Here is a 24,394-nt window from a genome sequence, read left to right as displayed (position 1 = left end):
TTTAAAAACTTTAACCACAGAGTGAATGAAATGTTAACTGGCAGAAAAACTAAGTCCATTTATAAGTAATATACGGAAAAACAGGATTTTTTTTCACAAAATTTACTTCTGGATTCTATCTTATGATCATAAACAAGCTTATGTCAAAGTTTGGTAGAAATCCAGGATAGTTTGAGAAAGTTATTAAAATTTTAAAAACTTTAACCACAGAGTGAATGTAATGTTCCCTGGCAGAAAAACTAAGTCCATTTATAAGTAAAATACGGAAAAACAAGAATTTTTTTTTACAAAATTTACTTCTGGATACTATCTTATGATCATAAACAAGCTTCTGTCCAAGTTTGGTAGAAATCCAGGATAGTTTAAGAAAGTAATAAAAATTTCAAAAACTTTAACCACAGAGTTAATATTTGTGGCCGCCACAGCCGACGACGACGCCGACTTGATGTAGGATCGCTATGTCTCACTTTTTCGAACAAAAGTGGAAGGCTCGACAAAAAGGGAGGGGATTCAAGTCTTCACTGTACAAAAGTTACTTTGATACATTAAAATTTCTCAATTCTTGATATCAATAGAAATTTGTTAGGCAATTTGAAAATGTTATTTTTATAAGCCTACACTGAACATGCTGAAGAACATGAAGAAGTCCACACTTTGTCTTTTCAACATTACATCACTCTGGAATAAAGTCAAACTTTTCCATTTAAGATTTCTGAGTAATAGTGCATCATGATATGAAAGTTAGTTATAAGATGTTACAGATGATCTGTCTCTATGGAGTATACACAAATCTTTCATTCTTTATTTAGAATTTAAATAGTACAAGATGTTGAGTTGGTAGTTAATTTATTTTGGACATGAAATGCATCATTATTCTTTTAAAGGCAATCATGTGACATACAACATTTTGTTTTGAAAAATACAATATACATGTACATTTATGGCTGATTTTTTAAAAATTACATGTATATCCATGAAAACAACAGTAGTACTGTAACAGATGCATTAAATTAGTCATAATTATTACTTCAATCATGCTAGCTATATACATGATGTACATGATGTATATGAATAAATGGAGATGTGGGTGTGTGTCAAGTATTTATAGTCATGATAGTTGTTCAGTTTGATCTCATTTGGCTAATCAATTTAAAAGACTGACATAAATACATTTCCCCTTTGATTAAAAAAAATGTATGGGAAACCTTTTGTTTTTCTGCATTTGTATAAAAATATATTTGTATTGGTTATAAAGTATATAATGGCCTTGAAACTACACATATTTAGCACATACTTACAACTTCTCGTCCAATCAAATTGCTTATATTTGCCTTCTAATTTTCATAGTACATACTTTTCCTGTGTACTAAGTAACTACGCATGAATGACCACAAGGGTAAGATTTCATTGTATCGTAATCAAGATATTTAAAACAAAAATTGCCACTGGCTATTTTGAAATAAAATGCTGTGTTCCAAATTAAAATAAATAGTTTGTAATTAGTTTTCACATTGATTTTTGTCGAGCCTGCGACTTTTGTCGCAGAAAGCTCGACATAGGGATAGTGATCCGGCGGCGGCGTTAGCTAACTTCTTAAAAGCTTTATATTTTAGAAGGTGGAAGGTCTGGATGCTTCATACTTTGTATATGGATGCCTCATGTTACGAAGTTTCCGTCAGTCACATGTCCAATGTCCTTGACCTCATTTTCATGGTTCAGTGACTACTTGAAAAAAAAGTTAAGATTTTTTGTAATGTTAGATTCTCTCTTATTATAAGTAATAGGATAAATATATTTGGTATGTGCGTACCTTGCAAGGTCCTCATGCCTGTCAGACAGTTTTCACTTGACCTCGACCTCATTTCATGGATCAGTGAACAAGGTTAAGTTTTGGTGGTCAAGTCCATATCTCAGATACTATAAGCAATAGGTCTAGTATATTCGGTGTATGGAAGGACTGTAAGGTGTACATGTCCAACTGGCAGGTGTCATCCGACCTTGACCTCATTTTCATGGTTCAGTGGTTATAGTTAAGTTTTTGAGTTTTGGTCTTTTTTTCTAGTACTATATGCAATAGTTCAACTATATTTGGTATGTGCGTACCTTGCAAGGTCCTCATGCCCGTCAGACAGTTTTCACTTGACCTCGACCTCATTTCATGGATCAGTGAACAAGGTTAAGTTTTGGTGGTCAAGTCCATATCTCAGATACTATAAGCAATAGGTCTAGTATATTCGGTGTATGGAAGGACTGTAAGGTGTACATGTCCAACTGGCAGGTGTCATCTGACCTTGACCTCATTTTCATGGTTCAGTGGTTATAGTTAAGTTTTTGTGTTTTGGTTTGTTTTTCTTGTACTGTATGCCATAGGTCTACTATATTTGGTGTATGGAATGATTGTAAGGTGTACATGTCTAGCGGGCAGGTGTCATCTGACCTTGACCGCATTTTCATGGTTCAGTGGTCAAAGTTAAGTTTTTTGAGTTTTGGTCCTTTTTTCTAATACTATATGCAATAGTTCAACTATATTTGGTGTATGGAAATATTTTATGATCTATTTGGCAGTCACACAGGTTTTATTTGACCTTGACCTCATTTTCAAGGTTCATTGCTCAGTGTTAAGTTTTTGTGTTTTGGTCTGTTTTTCTTAAACTATAAGCAATAGGTCAATTATATTTGTTGTATGGAAGAATTGGTAGCTGTACATGCCTGCCTAGCATGGTTCATCTGACCTTGACCTCATTTTCATGGTTCATTGGTCAATGTTTAGTTTACTTGGTTAATGTTAAGTTTATGTGACAGTTGTAATAAAGCTTTATATTTAGGACTATCAACATAATATCAATGATTAGTAAAGAAGGCGAGACATTTCAGCATGTGCACTCTTGTTAAATATCCTTCTATTAAAATCTTTGGATCTAAAAAATGTTTTTGACAATTGCAAATTTTATCATTTAAATAAAGGGTAATACATATGGTTCTTTATACCTTGATTAGAGTACAACGATATCTTAAAATTATGATAATGTATCATCCATGCAATTACTTTGTACACAGAAAAGTGTGTACTATGAAACCTTGTGAAGGAAAATTAAAGCAACTTGGTGATAATTTTTTAAACTTTCTTAAGGAAAGTGATCTATTTCGTCATGAATTGATTGATTTATTGATTATTGGTTGCTTAATGTCCAGTGGCAAATATTTCATGCATGTTCAGGACGATGTCATGAATTGAAAAACTGTGATTATGTATGAAGATAATGTGCCACCTATATATATATATATATATAAACCTATTCTGATAAATCTTTTAGTTTTTACTTTGAACTAATAAAAAAAAAAAAAACACAAAACCTATAATCTTTGATCTATTTGTAGTTGCTTTTAATGCCTATCTGCTAGACTATATCTTTGGGGACAAACTATCTATATGTTTCAAGTTTATTATAGCTTTAGTTTTACTGTGAAATTAAAAAATGTTTTCAAAACATGTAAAGTTTCCACTGCAATTTAATTATTGCCTGCTTTTGGTCAATTTGTTTTGTCATCTTACCTTGTAAGAAGAACATGTATAGTAAAACACCGCATTATATCAGTATACATACTTACACCAGCAGCTACCATCTTTTCATTCTGGAGTGAAGGGCCTTTTGAAATCACATATTTTACAATGATACTAGTGAGTAGATTTACAAAATTCGTTAATGAGCTCTGTTTTACAAACACCTGTAATACAAGTAGTCAGCCAAAATAAACTATCAATAGACCAATTAAAAGATTACTCGAGTTGTAAATATGTGCTAAATTGGATAGTCTATGGAAAGGTATATACTATGAAATTAAGAGCTCGGGGCAAGCCCCTCGCTCTAAATTTCATAGTATATACCTTTCCATAGACTAACCTAGACATAATCCTAGTTCCTGATATACTTTTGTCTCAGGAACAAAGTACTTTTGTTTGAACTGTTAACACAAATATGACAGCTTAAAAGGGTTAGCAAATCTTCTATTGTTTTAAACTTCCAAAAAAGTTACTGCCATTTATAAAAAATTATATATTTACAAAAAAAGTGAATGAAACATAACTTATTATTTATTATATTCCCACTGGCTGACTGCCAGTATGTCAAGGTTTTCTTGGTGTGTAGCTTAGATTTATAATACAAAACTAAAAATCTAAATAGATTTTTTACAAAATGCACTTTTCTAGATGTTACGGTCATTTACATTGAATAAACCAATTATATTCAGAGTTCGCCAAATCTTTTTTTCCCTGGTGGTCCTTGAAGAAAATCTGCTGGTCCTCTATATTATTTTTATTGCAAAATTGTGCTGGTCCTTTGCAAAATTTTGGCGGTCAAATCGTTTGGACCACCCCTTTTTGAGAATTCTGTCTATTGGAGATAAAACTAACTGCCAGGCCAGCGTTTTCCCCGATGTATAGGCAGTTAAAGTAACATTTCTGATGTTTCTGTTGAATCAAATGATCAATAGAAATTTTTGGCAATTAAATTTAACTGTTGTTTACAACATGACCAATAACCTAACAACTACATGCAATAGATTCAATTTTTTCACACCTGTGTTCTAATACTTGTCAACCAAAAAGTAGATTCAATTTGGTATATGAAAATGCCAAAGTAATTCAGGGATAACATTCACACATGATTTATGTTACAGGGTATCCCAGTAGCCATTGGCATTGGTGTGGTTGCCGTGACTGCTATACTTGCCAAGATCTTCCTGTTTGGAAACAAGAAGAAAAAATCACCAGTCACTCTCGAAGAACCAGACAGAAAATATCCACTGAAACTAATAGACAGAGAGGTAACATTTTTTAGTCCTACTTATAATATAAGCATGTTAAGGATCCTTACAATTGTTTACTAGCAATGACTAGATAGTGGTAGTTATCTTTACAGATCACTGTGATCCATCACAAATACCTTCTTTAATTTCTACACAGTAATTGTAGGGGTTTTATTTTAGTGTATTGCCAATTTTAATTGCATTGATATAGGAAGGTGATTGGCTGATTCTACACACTAAACAACCCTTTATCAATAGAGTCTGCATCCGACGGACACAATCAATTTCTATTGTATTGATTCACAATGTGCCAAATTTCCTCATGTGTTAGGGATTGTCTCACCATTAGAGGTGATGACCTGACTTAAATCAACCAAATCTAAAAACATCAAAACAGGTTTTCAAAAGAGTTAAAACCAAATTAAAGTACTTACTCATTATACATGTTATAACAGTATATTAAAGAAAAAAACACTTGACAAATATGAAAGATGCTTTAGGTCCCCTTGTGCTCAAAATTCCCCATACAAACAAAAAATCTACCTTCTTATACGCCCGTTTACGGGACGTATTATGGTATACCGTTGACCGTCTGTCCCTCGTCAACATGTCGGACATTAACTCAAAATGCTTTAACCAATATGCATAAAACTTTGGTGAATTGTTTATATCTATTGACCTGAGCTCCCTTTCGTTTTTTATAAATTTCAGATTTACCGTTTCTGAGTTTTGGGGTTTTATTCATTAAAAAAGGGGGGATTTTCCAGTTTTCTGACAATGACTCAAGAATGCTTTCACCAACTTGCAAGAAATTTTGGTGAATTGTTTATATCTATTGACATGAGCTCCCTTTCGATTTTTATAAATTTTAGATTTTACATTTCCGAGTTACAGGGTTTTATTCATAAAAAAGGGTGATTTTCCAGTTTTCGACAATAACTAAAAAATGCTTACAGCAGTTCTCATGAAACTTTGGTAAATTGTTTATATCTGTTGATGTAAGCTCCCTTTAGAATTTTATAAATTTTAGATTTTACATTTCTGAGTTAATGGGTTTTATTCATTAAAAAAGGGGGATTTTCCAGTTTTTGGACAATAACTCAAAAATGCTTTCAGCAGTTCTCATGAAACTTTGTTGAATTATTTATAGCTATTGATGTAATCTCCCTATTGATTTTCATAAATTTCAAATATGACATTGAGAAGAAATTGAACTTTATTTGTTTATAGTTACTAAGTATTGCGCAACAGCACAGTGTATTGCACAACAGTAAGAAATCTTTAATTGAATATAAATTCAATTCATATAACCAATTTCAAGTTCTTTGATTACATTTATTGAGAAACCTATAATATGTCAAATATTTAATTACAATCCAAATTCAGACCTGTATCAAGCTTGAATATTGTGTCCATTTTTGCCCCAACTGTTCAGGGTTGAACCTCTGCGGGCGTATCCAGCTGCGCTCAGCGAAGCAGTTTATTTTAACTGGTACAAAATAGTAATTGTGGAATATATAAAAAAGCATGTTGTAGATCTATCAACAGTTGGTTATAATTGTCTTTGTTCAGCTGGTCATGATCCATTACTTAGCATTTATGAAACATTCAACTTGTTCAAGACTTATAGCACCTATCATATATTAAGCTTGCTTCATTGTTATGGTATTTCTTTGTAGGAAGTTAGTCCAGATACAAGGAGATTTCGTTTTGCTTTACCCAGCCCTGAACATATACTGGGACTACCAGTTGGTGAGTAACAATAATTATTATACATGTGGTTTATATTAGTCCAATATCAAGCCTTCCTGATAATAACTGTCAGTGGATTGTTGTCAATTTTTTCAGATTACACTGTATAAGTGAGATAGTGGCATTTTTGGACAAGTCCCAAATTGCAATACTGTCATTTAGTATTGGGATATGAGGTGGGTTGATGGGCAGGCTGGCAGAGGATGTTTGTTTAAGGTTGTGTTATCAACTCATCCTACAGTTTCCACCCAGATCCTAAGCCTGAAACCTCAAAGAAAGATTGCATACATGTACATATTAAATTTGTGCACCTAGTATTATGGATTTATTTGATGAATTCCCATACTTAGAAATATAGGAATTTTTGAGAAAAATTTATAAAATACCTGTACTGGTAACTATTTTTTACAATCAACATCTACAGTTATTAACCCAGATCCCTGAAATTCACAGACAGATTGCACACATATTGAAGTTGTGCACCTGCTTTTATGGAATCATTTGAGGAATATATTCCAGTTTTTCAACCCAGATCATTCAAGCTTCACAGAAAGATTGCACACATATTGATGTTTTAGGATTTGTTTCTCATATTTCCAAACTTGGGAACACGGTAATTTTTTAGCTGAATTTGCAAAAGCTGGCACCAATAGTTGTCTTTGCAACTTCATAGAAAGTTTGCATCGTTTTAAGGTTGTGCTCCCTCCTTTATTGAGTTATTTCAATATTTTCCATATTTTTTATGTTTTATAGACCATTCTCCATTGTTAAAGAAACATTATGTGCAGTATTTCATCCATTTTTATATACAAATGTATTGGTTCCTATATATGACCTTTCAATAGATAGAGTCTTAATTTACAATCACTGTTTTTCAGGTCAACATATATATTTGACAGTGAGGATTGATGGTCAGTTGGTAATCAGACCTTACACACCAGTGTCCAGTGATGATGACAAAGGATTTATGGATTTGGTTATCAAGGTATGTCATCTACTGTATTCAGGCTTGTAAAGTCTGCACTGGTACATTGTCCGCACCCCCCTTTTCGCCATGAGAATTCAGGAAAAAAATCTATTAGTACCTGCTTAAAAACGTCTAATAAACATGATAAAGCTCTGGTAATTTCAAATCGTGTGTGATCGTTTGCGGTATTTCATGTAAAACCCTGTTTTCCATCATTCAGCAGAAGTTGTAAATGATTCTAGAACACTCCATGAGTGTTAAAATAAGTCAAAATCACGAATAAACAATTGGGAAAGTTATTAACCTGAAGTTCATATAGCACGTGTAAATCAAAAATAATTACGGTGAGAGTGTGCAGAAATTCCGTACTTCATAGTTATTACTAGAATATGACTTTGAAACTAAAACAATTTCGTTCTTTAGTTAAATACTATTACCTAAATGTATCCATCACATTAATATTTGAATGATCTTCGGATAAAACAAAACGCATGCGTCAGTATGAAAAACCAAATAACCGATTACATTTTGTAGTTTTTACATTGTAATGCATAGGGTGGTTCCCGGCTGATTTATATACTTTTTTCATTCCGGTAAATACAAGCGGATTCCAGTTTATGTTAAGCAATGCTATGAAAAGAAACAATTGATTTGTAATGAAGCATTTAATTTTGATATTTATCAGTTAATATTGGATTTTGAATTAAATTTGCATATTGATATGGATTAGGGAAATTATTATTTTTGAAAATTATAAGGGCGCCCTCTACATTTTCAATAACAAACATGGCAGAATGTAAACAAACCTTGCAAAATCAAGTTTTTTTCTTATTTCTTGCTTATCCTACTCTCTAATTCACACCCCTGCCTGGCAATACTAATTTTGGACATAAAAATGTGGACTATACAAGCCTGAATATGGTAGATAGGGACTGAACAATGATCCAATCTTCTTGAGAATTGCAACTACATGATGTAAACGATTTATAGTCATGTTGATATGTGAAGATAAAATGGACAAATAGAATAGGTCTAGTTAAAAGAATAATTTTGATTAATAAAAGAATGCAGAAAAAACCCAAGAAATGGCTGAAGGATAAATAAAAAAAGAAGAAACAAAGACATGCAATATGCTATTCTTTAGCTTTACATCTTTTGCCAGATTTTCATTTCTTAATATAACTTCAAATTTTTTTTTTAGTTTTTGTTTTGTTTATTGTCAAAGTCTAAGATTTGTTCATATCATATTTTAGGTGTACTTCAAAAATGTGCATCCCAAGTTTCCAGAAGGAGGTAAAATGTCTCAATACTTGGAGAGCATGGAGATAGGAGATTTTATTGATGTTAGAGGACCAAGCGGTCTCTTGGTTTATGATGGACAAGGTTTGTTTCTTTCGCCATGATAAAAAAGATCAACATTCTATCAATTGTTAATTGCAATTCCAATAAAACTTTCATATTTGCACACGTTTTCTGATTTGAGTTACCTACCTTTGACCTTATATCCATGTATTTGATGAACATAGTAATGGTATCACTTTCATGTTACCAAGATTGCAATGAACATTTGTAATCAGCATTGCTACAATGAAATTTTGCAATGCGGCAAACTATTATGTTTTAAGTTGAAAATGGCAAAATTTGGTTTTAATTGGCAAGACAAGTTATTTCTCATGAAACATTAATCCACCAAATTATTTTTTAATTACAGTAAACAAAATATGTCAGTTAGAATAAGAATTGAAGATTTCCTCTGCTATTTATTTAGAGTATGTGTCTTTTCTTTGACAATTCATCATCAGTTTATGCAATTATTAGTTTTGCCAAATTTAATTATTGAGGCCAAATCATGCATTGATAATTATGAATGTTTACTCATGATCTGTTATTTTTTTGTAGGAGTTTTCCAGATTAAGTCTGACAAGAAAGCTGCACCAGAGACTGTGATGGCTAAGAAAGTTGGAATGATAGCTGGAGGTACTGGTATTACACCTATGTTACAGCTTGTCAGGGCTATCTTTAAAGATAAAAATGACAACACAGAGATTTCACTTCTCTTTGCTAACCAGGTTAGATCAATGAATTATTGTCTGTTTTGCAGTGTCCAGACTTATTAAAGACATTTTTTAAAACGACATAGTTTCTTCGTTGGGCCATGATGTATTTGGAATTTACATTTTAAAAATATCAGACCGTTTTGATTTATGATCTGAAAACTTCACCGTCAAACATCCTCTCTTTTTAAGGGTTTGATACTGTTTAATGCATTTCTTATTTCTTACTTAATTTTGAAATAAGGTGCTATTTCAGATTTACTGTAAATGCAGAAATTATTGCAAGGTTTTTATCAATGCGAATAATGTGACTGGTTGAGTATAACAATGATAAAAACTCGCATTTTGATATCTGATACATATATCTGTATGCAGATTTTCCTGAAATCACAATAAACTCCTATTTTTGTCCATTCTTTAACAATTGCAATAATAAATGCATGCAATAATTTCTGAATTTACAGTAATTGAAACCCAAAAAACTTTTTGAAAAAAGCTTGAAGAACATGGGTTCAAATGAAAATTTAAATATCCTATTAAGATGTAAATGAATTGATGAATGATGTTTCAGTGCATTCATTAATACCCGGTACCCGGTACTTTTACCCGCCTACGGAAGCGTCTGGTACCGGCAGAAAAAATAAAAATACAAAAAAAAAATGTGTAAAATTCTTTTGAAGATCGTTCAAATCTAATTTCTTTCATTCCTTGACAATCTCTGTTCTACGCCGTTCATGTGTATGTTTATAGGTGTCTTCGTCGAGGTCCGCGTTAAAGTATAGATCTATCTTCTGCCAATTTAGGCACACCTCCAAAGTAGGAGAAGTGATAATTACAAACCATGTGTCTGTATCTGTATCGTAAGAGCGCTTTAAAATGCGACGATTTAGCAGTATATTTTCAAGCGGCAAATTGTTGATGAATTTAAACAACAACAGCAATATTATGTCTAATAAAAGGAAAGCAGCTTGTATCACAGATTATTTTATGAATAAAAGGTTTAATAAAGGTGATTATTCTATGAAATTCAGAAAAATCGTTAATCGTATCAAATCAGTTCGTTTCCCGTTGGACGTTGTCACTGATCTCCGTTTTCACGATATGTGTTCTATGTTGTGATTGAATTTTTTAGTGTAAGACATCGTGAAACATTTTACAATCTGAACTAACATAACTGTTACGTTTACCAAATATAACATCTGACGAGATTTAAGACTTCTAAAATTAAAAAAAAAGACAGCTAAGAAGAAGTGAAAATTTTTTTTTTTTTACTTACTATAGTCAAGAATCCTATGATTAATTTGCCCCCCCCCCCCCCCCCCCCCCCCCCCCCCCCCCCCCCCCCATTTCACAATCACCCCTTTTTATGAATATTAAAGTTAAGTGAAAGTTGAATACATGTTGTTTTTTTTCGGACAAGAACAACCATCACAACACTTAGCATATATCAAAAACGTTTGTTTGTTGTTTTGCATGAGAGCATGTTTATTGTTTATTTTGTTTAATTGTTTGCATGACACTGTTAAATTACTTACACAAACAATTGACACAGTTATGATTATAACAAAGCAATAAAAAAAAAGTTACAACAGTTTTATTATCAATTTTTTTTAATAATATTATATACTATGTAACTTATGAAATTTCATTCACAAAATTGAACAAATGCAAAACATTTAATAAAAGTATAAAAACAAACAAAACATTTAAACAACATTTCACATGAAACCCCTGCGTTATAGGTCATACCATGGAAGTATTATATTGACAATATAATACTTCCATGGTCATACATATTTTATAACTGATTACAAAATAATTATAAGCAATGTATTTTCAGATGATTACTCTAGCATGTCTAGAAAAAAAACAATTCAATGTTAACTTACCCAAAATTGAAGCAAATATTACAGACTTTACCCTATTTTTTTAAGCAAAAAATTAAGGCTGAAATCCCTAAAATCCATGAGCTTCCGGGGGGCTTTGCAAAGCCCCCCGGAAGCTCATGGATTTTAGGGATTTCAGCCTTAATTTTTTGCTTAAAAAAATAGGGTAAAGTCTGTAATATTTGCTTCAATTTTGGGCATAAAAATGTGGACAGGGGTCTGGGGGCCGCTTAAGGCTAGCCCTGGTAAGCGGCCCCCAGACCCCTTGCCGTTTAAGTTTGGTTCCCCCTATAATCTCAAAGGTACCTCCAGTCTAAAAAAATAATGAAACCCCTGATGTTTTGAATTTTAAACTCTGTTCTTGAATTTCAGACTGAGAATGATATATTACTAAGGACGGAGTTGGAAGAAATTGCTGCTGAACAACCAAATAGATTTAAATTGTGGTTTACGTTAGATAGGCCTGAAGAAGGTAAGTGTAACTAGACTGCTTAAAATGTGGCTAACAATTGTGTAATTACACAATATATTTATTGTGTTAATATTTGTCATGACTGTGATTTGTGTCTTAAATTTTTTTTTCTTTGCCACTGGGTAAGATTAATTTGCAAATTTAAAACAAACCTTTCTGTATCAACAAGTGGGTTCAGACATTTGGCCGAAAATGAGTTGGTTGGATTAGGACCAGACTAGAAAGCTAGAAGTGAAACATAGTTCTTCAAAATTAATACTACAATGAGCTCACTAATCTGCATGTTTAACTGTTTGATGTGAAAATAAATATAATGTACAAAATAAATTTATTTCTCAATTTAAAAAGAACAAACAACCAATATTTGTAAATATGTTTTATTCACAAAAGCGCACACACATCATCATGATACAGTACATATATAAATTCAAATGCAGTAATGTATGGTAAAAATACATGAGACAATATATATCCTATATAAACAAAAGAGATGAAAATAATGGTTCCCTTATAAAACATGTATATTTTAATGTTGTGAAAAAGACAAAAACTATAGTCATGAGGATAGCCAGTTATTTTTTTCTTCATCTTTTTCCAAGTAACATGTCAGGGATAATTACTACATTCTATTAAGGTCTTATTAACCAAAATGAGAGAGAATTTTAGGTGACTTCCAAAAGAAATATTTTCAAAAGGAGTCTAACTGCATTATAATATTGATTGACTTTAAATCAACATTTTTGAAAATACTTATTTCCTGTTTTTCCTTTTTGCTGACTTTGTGGTGATTTGTTTTTATGATTTGATAACTCTGTAGGTGTATTTATATAAAAGAATATCAAAGTATTTGTGCAGATTAATAGTGTGATTTTTTCTATTCACAAAAAATTGGAAAAAAATGAGTTGGTTAACAGTATTGTTTATTCTGTAGTGGCGTTTTCTTTTCATTTTAGGCTGGAAGTATAGTAAAGGATTTATAAGTGCTGATATGATTAAGGATCACCTACCTCCACCAGATGGCGATACTCTTATTCTGATGTGTGGACCACCTGCCATGATCAATTTTGCTTGCCTACCTAACCTGGACAAACTTGGGTATACACCCAAGATGAGATTTGCCTACTAAGACCAATACTAAATATAAGTTATTATTTGTAGTTCCTATGACAACATATATTAGTGTATTATCATGCAAGGGTAATATTGAAAGAAGAAAGCTTGCATGTGTAGAATTATGTGGTATTTATATTAGATATTGTTGCAATATTATAACCAAAAAAATGCTAACTTTTTGTCTTCTTCCTTCATCTGGTTCTAAATATATGATAATACCACAACAAATACATGTAATATATAGTCAAAGGAAACAATTCAAAAACATGGGATAAGATATTTATTGATGACGTTTCTTGAATTATAACATAAAAATGAAAACAAAATTTTTTGGATAAAGCTATAAAAAAAAATAGTAATGTTAAAAACTATACACTTAACCTTTTGCCTATACATGTACATTGCAGATTCTTGGTTTTTTATTAAGTATACTCTTTCTCTTGAGGTCTTGACTTCAACAGACAAAATGCGGCCTTAAAGTATGAGTGAGGGATGGTTACTAGTGAGAATGCAATAACAAGGAAACTACTGTTCTTATGTAAAAATAAACTAACATTATAGAGGAGAGACATTTCTTAAAAAACACTTTATACATCACATCTTGTAAAATTCCGACATTTATAAATACTTTAAAATGCTATGGTGTTGATTAAAAAAATATGGTATAATGCTGGCAGCAACATACATGTTATGGGAAAGTCTGTGTGCATTTAGTGATTATATGTATTTATTTGTGATAGGCTGATTATTACAAGTGTGTGAACAGTGCTATATTATTTATGATTGTGGCAATGAAACTATTTGGTGCAAAAATGCAATAAAAATATGCAATGCATGACAAATACTTGTTGATATTATATAAAAGATGAAGAATTGCATATTAAAGGAATGAAAAATGGTTTTTGAGCTTTTTTATTTTCTTATTGGAACATTTTTGAATTCTTTACTGAAACTATGATATTAAAGTTACAACAATAAGCTTTAATATTGAAATTGTATCTGTTATAAGCTATTATATTTATTAGATAATTTTTTTAACAGTTAAAAGTTGGAAATATAAATAATGAAAACAATGGGTACATATGATGTTTGGTGTAGGCAATGCATAGATATTATATGAAGTTTTTGTTACAAGCTTTTCTATTATTTTTATTAAAATTCTTTGAATATTTTGTATATCCTGTGTTGTTCTTATTCATTACTTATGGCAAAAACAGTCTATAAGTTGTACTAAGGATTTTCTACCCACACAATTAATTACTTTAGCTGTATTTGGCAAAATGTTTTGTAATTTTGGGTCCTCAATACTCTTCCACTACGTCCTTTTGTTGGTCTTTTTAATTTATTTTTATTCGTGTTTCACTGATGAAACTTTTGTAGATTTAACACCAAGTCTGGTGTACAAAATTTTAATTCTGGTATCAGTTATGAGTTTATTCAATATTACTGGGGCCATTAAGTCATTTTCTTTTCTGAATCCTGATTTGTCTCCAATTTAAATTCTTTAGAAGTTGGATGATCATACTAAATTATTTTAAATAAGTAATTTATGGAAGTAATTTTGGTTCTCAAAAGACACAAAGTCCTGGAGGTGAAAATATGGCATGCTTTTTCCAGCTTCAATGTTATCAGTTGTTTTATTTGTGATTACATTTCTTAAGTAGAACCACTTTTGGCAAGTGAGTGGTATTTGGTATGCATTTGAATTAGCATTGGTACATTTCATTTTCATGGGGATAATTTTGGTCAGCTCCAATGTCATCATTGCAACCTTTCCTGAGTTTACAGGTTTAAGTTTGAGATTAGGTCAAATAATATGCGACTTGGATGGAGAGATGTCTCATTTGCACTCATACCACATCTTCTTATTTAAATGAAGGAGATATGATGAGGAATACAGTAATGATGCCATTTAAATTTCAACATTTGCAATGTGCTTTTGAGGTTACACAAAAATAAGACATGCCTCTGTGTCTACAGTTTATTGATAAAATTGAGAATTAAAACATTGACTTTTGTCTCACCTCTGACAAGTCTCAGAATGTGTGACATAGGGATTACAAACCATCAAAACTTGTATAAAGCTTTATATTTCAGGGGCTAGAAGACCTTGATGCTTCATACCTTGTATACAGTTATGTTATGTTACCAAGTTTCCAACTGTCCTTAATCTCATTTTCAAGGTTCCCCAACTGATTGAAAAAACTAGAGCTTTTCTGTAACATAAATTTCTCACTTATGATTATTATGATAATTATATTTGGTATATGGGATTCTTGCAATGTCACTATGTCAGTCAGACAGGGTGCACCTGCCCTTGAAGTCATTTCATGGATCAGTGATCGTTAAGTTTTTGTGGTCAAGTCAATGTCACAGACACTTTCTATTAAGCAATGTGTCAAATTCATTTGTGTAGGGTATATGATTGTAAGCTTGTACATGTCTGACTGTTAGGTTAAATCTGACCTTGACCTTATTTTCATTGGTCAATTTTAAGTTTTTGTGGTTTAATCCGTTTCACAGAAATCATAAGCAATATGGCCACTATATTTGGTGTATGGAATGATTGTTAGGTGTATATGTCGGTCTGTCAGGTTTTTTATGAGCCTGACCTCATTTTTATGGTTTATTGAGCAATGATCAACCTTTGTAGTTAGGTCCGTTTCTCAGATACTACAAGCAAGAAAGCAACAATATTTGGTTTATGGATTGATTGTAAGGTACAAATATCAGTCTGGCAGGATTCATCAGACCTTGACCGAATTTTCATGGTTCATTGGCCATGATAATTTTTTGTGGATTGGTCTGTTTCTAAAAGCTATGCGCAATAGGTCAACTATATTTTTCTGTATTTTATATACGTCTTCAGGATTAGGTGTGTTTCTCGGATACTATTTGCAACTATATTTGGTGTGACCTTAACCTCAAATGGTAATTGTAGTAAAACATTTACATGTATCTAAAAGACTTTCAACATACATTCAATCATGATCAGTAAAGCAGAAAAGACATTTTAGCGTGTACTCTCTTGTTATAAAATAACCCTGAAAAAGTAGAATACTTTATAAAAAGGAGCTAATTATGGCTGCGGATACTGATGAGAAATGGGATTTAAAAAATAATCCGAAATAATGATTGCATCTTGCTACTTTGAGTTTCCATCACTATGGTGAAAGAAGAACAGACATACATTAAGATGCAGTGAAATATAGTGTGTACGTAATTTAAACTTGTCTATGCTTTACGTATGTCGGTTAAAATTTACCCCAAAAAGCATCTCTTGGCTCTACAAGACATACTCCCTATAGTAGCAACAAGCAGGTCTGTGTATCTTTTCAAATTGTTCATCATTCAGCCAAATGCAGTACGGTGACTTTTTTCCTGTTTACTAATACTGTAAGGCATATGATCATTTAAAGATACTGTTCTATCAGAACTTTTCTAGACACAGGGATTTAGAGTTTGACATGTTGCAAATCCAATTGTCCTTTGATAAAGGACATTTATGTTAACCTGTAGATGTCTCTTCGATTTTTATAAGTCTTTTGGTTGTAGTGTCGTACGTGTACACTGGATCTCATTTTATTTAACTGTTACTTTGTTGTACTAAACAGGGTGCATCCTGTTGTCTGATGGTTCTAACCAGGAAAATAACCAATTATTTGGGCGAACATATCCGATACCTATTAGAGAACATCGGACGTATGGGTGCATGTTTTGATTGTATGGATTTAAACCATTTGATAACATTTTCTTGCATTTTGATAAAGATTGGTATGGGTAAAATTAAAAAGAAAACCCGAATACACTGTTAAAACATGTATATCCATTTTCAACACCGTTGAAAAAAAACACAGTTTAATTTATAGTCTTGTTGTTGCTGTTGCTGTACTTTACCCTTTCACTATACCAATTGGCCAGCATAACATAAAATTGCAGTTTGAATATTTGATCAAATTTTGAAAAAAGAGTTAAGCCCACTGCATGTCAATGACATGTTGATCGTACGTAGCAAGAACAGTGGTATATATACATTGACTTATCATCCAATTCCAGTGATTGACTCTTTGTTTCGTGCGAAGGTTTTAACAATTGAACATCAAGGGACACTAGTTTAAATAAGTATATGAAAAATTCCATCAATATGACAACTTAAACGTATTTTGTTCGAAACATGTTTTCAATGGTTATTTAACTATTTTAAGTGTTCCGGGAAGAAATCAGAACTATATTTGTAAGCTTAATCAAGATTAGTAAAAATATTATGAAAAGTTTTGAAAACATGATATGAAAAGGAGTTTTTATCATCGATTATGCTGTAAAAATATTCCCGTTGGATAGTCAGTAATTCGTAAATATTGTAGAAAACATATTAAAACGACAACTACGCAAAAACTTTTTGTCATTGGAAAGATTGTTTTTATAACATTGCAATTGCTTAAGGCATCAATCATTCATCTTTTGTGAGGGGACAGGTTTTTTGTAATTAATCGTTTTTATTCTAAATCTCTTTCGAAAAAAAATCTTTGTATCATGGGAGGAGGGGGGAGGGCATTACATTCGCGCGCATTCCGGGATTAAACGTTTTGACGATTCTGCACAATATTTCATTACATTTGCGGATATTCTTTATTCATCTTGAAATATTCAGCACGTACGGACATGTAAAACGTTTTACTTTATTCTCTCATCAGATTTACTATGCTCGATGCATTTGAAATTTTTTATATTTCAGAACTTACTGCTTAGTTTACTTGTGCATGGTGAAACAGAATTATCCTGCTCGAAACCCCACTTCTATCTCGTCGTTGGTGAACAGGGGACAAAGGCTAACGGAAGGGGTACTGATCACTTGAGAATATGAATAAAAATAAATAAATAAATAAATAAACAAATAAATAAATAAATTTCACCTCTGTGTATCTAAATAGGTATAAATTATCTGTATTTACCGTTAAAATGAATGCACCCAAACGTATGTTGAATAAAATCGAAAAAAATATTTGTCTGGAGAAAAACAAACCGTGAACTTCACAAAAAATGAAATACAAACAAACTTTGATTTTAATCGATGGGCTTAAAATTTTCACCAGTTGATAAATTCAAACTGCAACATGACAAAAAAGTATGGTAACTTGCAAAAGGATAATGTTTACTGTGTCCATTTCTGTGTCAATATCTGAAACGTGATTCTTACATTTGATGAAATTTGTAACACAAATGGGTGCCAAATAGGTATAATTTCTGAATTTTTAATAACCTTATAATTGTCCAAACGTTATAAAATTGGGCAGACATAATATATGTCAGTTTAAAACTGTAGTATGTATCATGGATGCTAGGTGTACAACAAATGTCTCATTTTCACTTTATTTTAATACGAAGAAAACAACTTTAAATAATATATAATTAAAATTTTTGTTTTGTTTCAATCTATTCAACGGATTGTTAGCAAATCAACAAACGAAGTACCATTTTGATTTCTGATCTACAATGAGAAATGAGGCAAATGTACTTAATCTTCGTGCCATTGAAACCCACGCTATATCATGTTCTATTTCTCGTAATATTTTGCGTAAGATAGTTTGTTAAAAGTACGCATAAAAAATATTATGAATAAGCTGGTTTAACCGAGATAAATAAAATCGTTCACAATTTTAAAATGCTAAGCCCTTGATAGTTCCCTTTAACTTACAATGTTATTTATCTTTTCATATTTTCTAGCTTGCATTTTTGAGAGAAGACTTGAATTGTTTGTACATGTTTTAAAATAGCACTAATTGTGCATACAGTACTCGGGGATAAAGACCCCTTATTGATGGGTAAATCAAAAGAGGTTGCTAGTATATAAGTCTAATATAATCTCCTTGCTAAATCATACTACTAAAGCAATATGAATATATGCATCCTATAGGAGGAGGGTTGAGATCTCACAAAACATATTTAACTCCGCCGCATTTTTGCGCCTGTCCCAAATCAGGAACCTATGGCCTTTGTTAGTCTTGTATGTTTTTTCATTTTGGTTTATTTATATGTTCCGGAGTTTAGTGTGACGTCCATTTTCGGTGAACTATTATATATTATTGTTAAGGTGCCAGCTGAAGTCTGCCTCCGGGTGTGGGATTTCCTCGCTGTGTTGAAGACCTTTTGGTGGCCTTCGGTTGTTTTCTGCTCTTTGTTCGGGTTGTTGTCTCTTTGACACATTCCCCGTTTCCATTCTCAATTTTATCCTCATTATCTTTTATAGTTCACTGTAATGTGTGTTAACTAGTCTCCGCTTAGATTGATATTGAATGTGAGACACTGAGATGATATTACAATGGCGACGTTCACTATAAACATGATAAATTACTTGTAATGGGTTCATATTTCAGAAGGAGAAACAGCTGGATATTCAACTTCTTGTAACATGTAGATGATTTTTCTGAAATTTCTTGTAACACAGCTATATGTTCCTTGTCCTAATATTCATGGTTAAAGACCGCATAGAACCTCTAAAATTTCTTTATCATGAGCCCGTTTCATTAAATTGTCTATCAAAGACGCCCATTACAGGCATAATTTCGCACAAAGTCTGAAACAATATCAGAGTTGGCCACTTCAATACTGAAATTAAGGCGACAGGCATATCCAAAAGCAGACATGCAAATATTAAATACGATTGCCGTAGAATATTTCATTGACGCGTTAGATGTCTCTGATATTAGATTGCGACTTCGACAATCACAACCCGATTCAAGAACACAAGCTGAAACTGACACTATTCCGATACTGAACAGCGCATAATGCCTGTTCTTGAAAGATTTATGAACAAAATTAGCAATGACGCCGATTCAATTAAATCGACCATGAATTCTATAATAAAGTCTTCGACAAACCAAATGTTAATAACACTAAATATAGTGGTTATCAACAGAAAAGCAATACTTCCAACCAAAAAAACCAATCACCCAAAACACGATAAACCTAAACCAACTAAGGTACATATAGAGAAAAAATCAGACAGCACTGAAAATGACGGTTCTAAGGGTCGAAAGGGGGGGGGGCGACATTAGGAACTCTAGATACTCCCACTGAAATGATTGCAAGAAGTGTATAGTCCAATAAGGATGTTAGTCGATACTGGTGCTACAATAAACATTCTAAGGAAAGACGTTCTTCCTTGTTTACCTATTTAATGATTTACGTATAAACCATGAAGTCTGGTTTGCTGATATACATAATGAGGGAATTATTGGGTTCGATCTCATGGCAAGGCACAATTACAAAATGTACCTGAAAGACTTTAATAAGAATACAGACATGAAATCATCTGCTGTTGGTTCTAATTTAATCGAATTATAATTGCAGAGAACACAACAATACATACCAACAGTGAGATGATTATAAGTGGTTTACCAACTGCCCAGTTAAAATTTACCGATTCAATCATTTTTGAAACAATTGCTAAATTGATAGAGGATAAAATGCATTTCAAGTTGGAAAATTAATCATATTCCTTTAAGAATTCTAAATGCCACAAATCAGACTGTCACTTTAGAAAAAGGGTGGATGTACTGCGACATACCTGTGAAGTTATTGATACTATTGATAATACACGTTCTGTCTCAAGTTTTTCTGTGATAGAAAAGAAAAATAACACAAAACTTCCATAATCCCCTTTACATCAATTATTTGAATCCTTCTGTCAGGAATTGACAGAATCTCAGATAACGTAATTAAAATCTGTTATACAAGTCTGTGACAAAAGAAATGATTTCTGCTTTCTAATTGTGAACTTTCCATTTCTATGTAGCAACATTCCAGCAGCGCCTGCATATGGAGTATATTTTTCCCAGGGCTTGCGTTCCTATCATGATTTCCTTGATAGAGGATTACTGCTCACAAGGAGGCTATCAAACCAAAAGTTCTAAGTCGTGAAATTGAAGTCAATCCTTCGAAAATGTTACGGACGTCATCACGAGTTGGTTGATCGTTATAGAATATCTGTTTTACATTGTAATATGTTCCATTCGTCGTAAAATACAATTTCGTTTTCCTTTACCCCGAATGTGACCTACCGAATTAGATTTATAACCGGGTTTGTATTTACATGAGTAACACGACGGGTGCCACATGTGGACCAGGAACTGCTTACCCTTCCGGAGCACCTGGAACACCCCGGATTTTGATGGGGTTCGTGTTGCTCAGTCTTTAGTTTTCTATGTTGTGTTTTGAATGCTGTTTTGATCTTTTTTTCTTTCTTTGCCATGGCGTGGTCAGTTTGTTTTCGACTAATGAGTTTGAATGTCCCTTTCTAACCGACATGGTTAGAAAATACAAATGATAACACCATTACAAACACAATTCCATTTTAATATTCTTGTCATGTTAGAAAATACATAAAATAACACCATTACAAACTCAATCTTATACTCTTGTACGTGTCTACAATAAAACAAATCTATTCTATTTTTAGAAATTTACCTGTGCTAATATAAACGTTACAAAAAATACGTCACTTTTTGTGGCGTTGATACATTCGTGTGACGTACAGTTTATAATTCGTTTGTGGTGTCCTGGTGTGCTGTCGTGGATTCATGGGAGATGTCCGTTGTTATTCTGTGGTTTACATGTTGTAATGAACTATTATATTATTTATTTATGTGTTTCTCTGTTTTTAGTGTTCTTGCGTTTATTTTTACTGTATTCATGTCACGTGATGTTGTCATTTTAGCGGTATTTTTAACTTTGCCATATAAGCGGGAGGTTTTGCTAGCCATAAAACCAGGTTCAACCCACCATATTTTCTTAAAATGTCCTGTACCAAGTCAGGAATATGGCAGTTGTTATATAGTCCGTTTCTATGTATGTTGGCGTTTGTTTTTGTAGCGGTTCACCGTTTCTGTTGTTCCGTTGTTTTCCTCTTATAGTTGATGTGTTTCCCTCGGTTTTGGTTTGTGACCCGGATTTGTTTTCGCTTAATAGGTTTATGACTATTGAACAGCGGTATACTACTGTTGCCTTTATTTGGTATCTTTCACCTCTCTTTTATATAATTTTGTAGACATTTTCTCTAAATCACCGATCGAAAATTGTCGAACAAAGTGAGTAAAACGTAAAATTGATACAGAGAGTTGCAAGCCTATACGTCAAACACCTCGACGTACACCCTTTGCCAAACGAACAGAAGTAAATAAAGAAATAGAAGACATGAAAGAGATTTGTATTATTGAATCAGGTGAAAGTCCTTGGTGCAGCTAAATCATATAGGTCAAAAAGAAGGACGGTACAATTAGGCTCTGTATCGATTATAGACAGGTCATCGACATCTCCATTAAGGATTGTCATCCGCTACCAAGAATCAACGATACACGATGGCTTGAGGTTTTGTCTGAGTATGACTTCCTAGTAGATCGCCGATGCTCTTTCACGAAGGCCATGTCCAGATCAGTGTAAGTACTGTGTAGAAGATAAAGTGAAATACACATAGAATGCCGATGAATCTATTGGGATCCAGAATTCTCAAATTAGAGTGCCTGTTTATTCAGTTAACAATAAAACAGACAATGACAATAAAATACATAATGAAGAGATGTGCAACGAAGAACGACATATCTTGTATTGTTGAATAATGGCATTCTAAGTGCTAAAATTCTGAGAACAGAACAGATGAAGGACGAAAAAATGATCGAATTGAAGGAAGTTGAGGAACGGTCTGGTTGGTGAGAAATGCCTTATCTCTCAGTAAAGTTCAAATATTATTGGGCAAGATGGTCTGTACTACACCTACGATCTGGAGTTTTATACCGAAAGAGGGAAACTTTTGACGGGTCCAGATTTGACTGGCAGCTTGTTCTTCCAAAGAGTTTTCGTCCCTTTGTGTTTAATCAATCACACGAAACTACAAAATCTAACACTAAAAAAACACTATCCAAGACTCGTTGTAGATTCTTTTGGCGTGCAATGAGAAAAGATAAGCCATATTTGGTCAAGTGTGTAACAAAAGTGCTTCACGCAAGCGTACACTATGTAAGAATCGAGTACCTCTCAAAAAGTTTACTGTAGGGAATCCAGTTGAGAGGGTTGTATTGGATATTTTGTGTCCTCTATCGGTTTCTGACGATAGAAACACATATTTGTTAGTAATAGAGGATTACTTCAAATGGATGTACGCGTATCATATGCCAAACCATGATGCCAAAACAGTAGCTGAAATACTGGTAAAAAGGCTTGTTTTTTTGTTTAGAGTTCCGAGAATTCAAAATTCCGACCAAGGCACAAAATTTGAGGTTTTTTTTCATTTCAGGAAATGTGCACTGTTCTCGGAATTGATAAATTAAGGACAACACCAATACATCCAGAAAGTGACGGCATGGTTGGACGTTTCAATCAGACTTTTGAGGATATGCTAGCATTGTTCTGTTATGAAAATCAATTGGATCGGGATACATTTTTAATGATGGCATATCGGTCATCTGTCCACAATAGTATAAAAGTATCCTCTTGTTTAATGATGTCTGGTCGTGGGGTTTACCTACCTGTAAATGTTCTCTTTGGTCTTCCAGGGGCAGAACCAAGACAAGCAAACTCAACATAGAATCCTTAGCAATTATCCATGTGTTTGCTAGAGAGTATTTGTAACCATCTACAGAAGCAACGAAAAGAAATTATGAACACAAAGATTGCTTTAAACAACTGAATGAAGGTGACTGTGTACAGTTGTATAACCTGGTAAAGAAAATTGACAGAAGCCTAAAATTGCAATGCCCATGGAAGGGTTCACACATAATCACAAAACGGTTGAACGATGTTATTTTTAGAATACAAGAACGATCAGATTCAACACCAAAAGTTGTTCACTATAACAAGTTAAAGAAATATACTGGTGAGAATACCAGACTGGTTTAACAAAACAGTACATTCTCAAACAGAACAAAATCAAATTGATAGAAAAGAACAAATAAATGAACGAGAACTTGTCAGTAATGACTCTGAAGTTACTCTAACACTGTTACATTAGAATTTGATGACAATATTCTTGCAGAAGGAGATTCAGAAATTGCCGGTCAATCAGAAGATCAAGAACAGGTCAGAATTGACAGAAGGGCCGCAGAAAAATTAAACCAAAAAGGTTTCAAGACTTTATTTTATCATTTTTTTTCGGAACAAGAGTACTTTTAAATGTTCGATATGCAAACAGGACAGCAAACAAAACTCTTTTGTAACAAAAGCAGCTGCAGAACGCCATATAATGACAAAGCAAAGATATTTTGGCAGGCAGTATGAAAACTGTAAAATTGTCACTGCAAGGGAAAATGGGAAACATGACCGGTGTTCATGAGAAGAGAGGTTATTGACA

At 32.8% G+C, this 24,394-nt stretch overlaps 1 protein-coding gene across 2 annotated transcripts in view; it reads left to right on the top strand.

Annotated features, from left to right (window-relative positions):
• Window positions 1–14,229, top strand: part of LOC127704207 (NADH-cytochrome b5 reductase 3-like) — a 29,653-nt gene extending 15,424 nt beyond the window's left edge. For both annotated transcript variants that reach the window (XM_052208151.1, XM_052208150.1), the window contains exons 2-8: window positions 4,681–4,827; window positions 6,489–6,561; window positions 7,440–7,546; window positions 8,782–8,911; window positions 9,428–9,597; window positions 11,841–11,940; window positions 12,894–14,229. In XM_052208151.1, coding sequence (XP_052064111.1) covers window positions 4,681–4,827; window positions 6,489–6,561; window positions 7,440–7,546; window positions 8,782–8,911; window positions 9,428–9,597; window positions 11,841–11,940; window positions 12,894–13,066 — 900 coding nt within the window. In that variant the 3' untranslated portion in view covers window positions 13,067–14,229. The remainder of the gene's footprint in view (window positions 1–4,680; window positions 4,828–6,488; window positions 6,562–7,439; window positions 7,547–8,781; window positions 8,912–9,427; window positions 9,598–11,840; window positions 11,941–12,893) is intronic.
• Window positions 14,230–24,394: the final 10,165 nt, after the last annotated feature.

The sequence above is a fragment of the Mytilus californianus genome, unplaced genomic scaffold, assembly GCF_021869535.1.
Source record: "Mytilus californianus isolate M0D057914Y unplaced genomic scaffold, xbMytCali1.0.p SCAF_6, whole genome shotgun sequence".
Taxonomy (NCBI): domain Eukaryota; kingdom Metazoa; phylum Mollusca; class Bivalvia; order Mytilida; family Mytilidae; genus Mytilus; species Mytilus californianus.
This window is presented reverse-complemented; position numbering and strand designations above follow the sequence as displayed.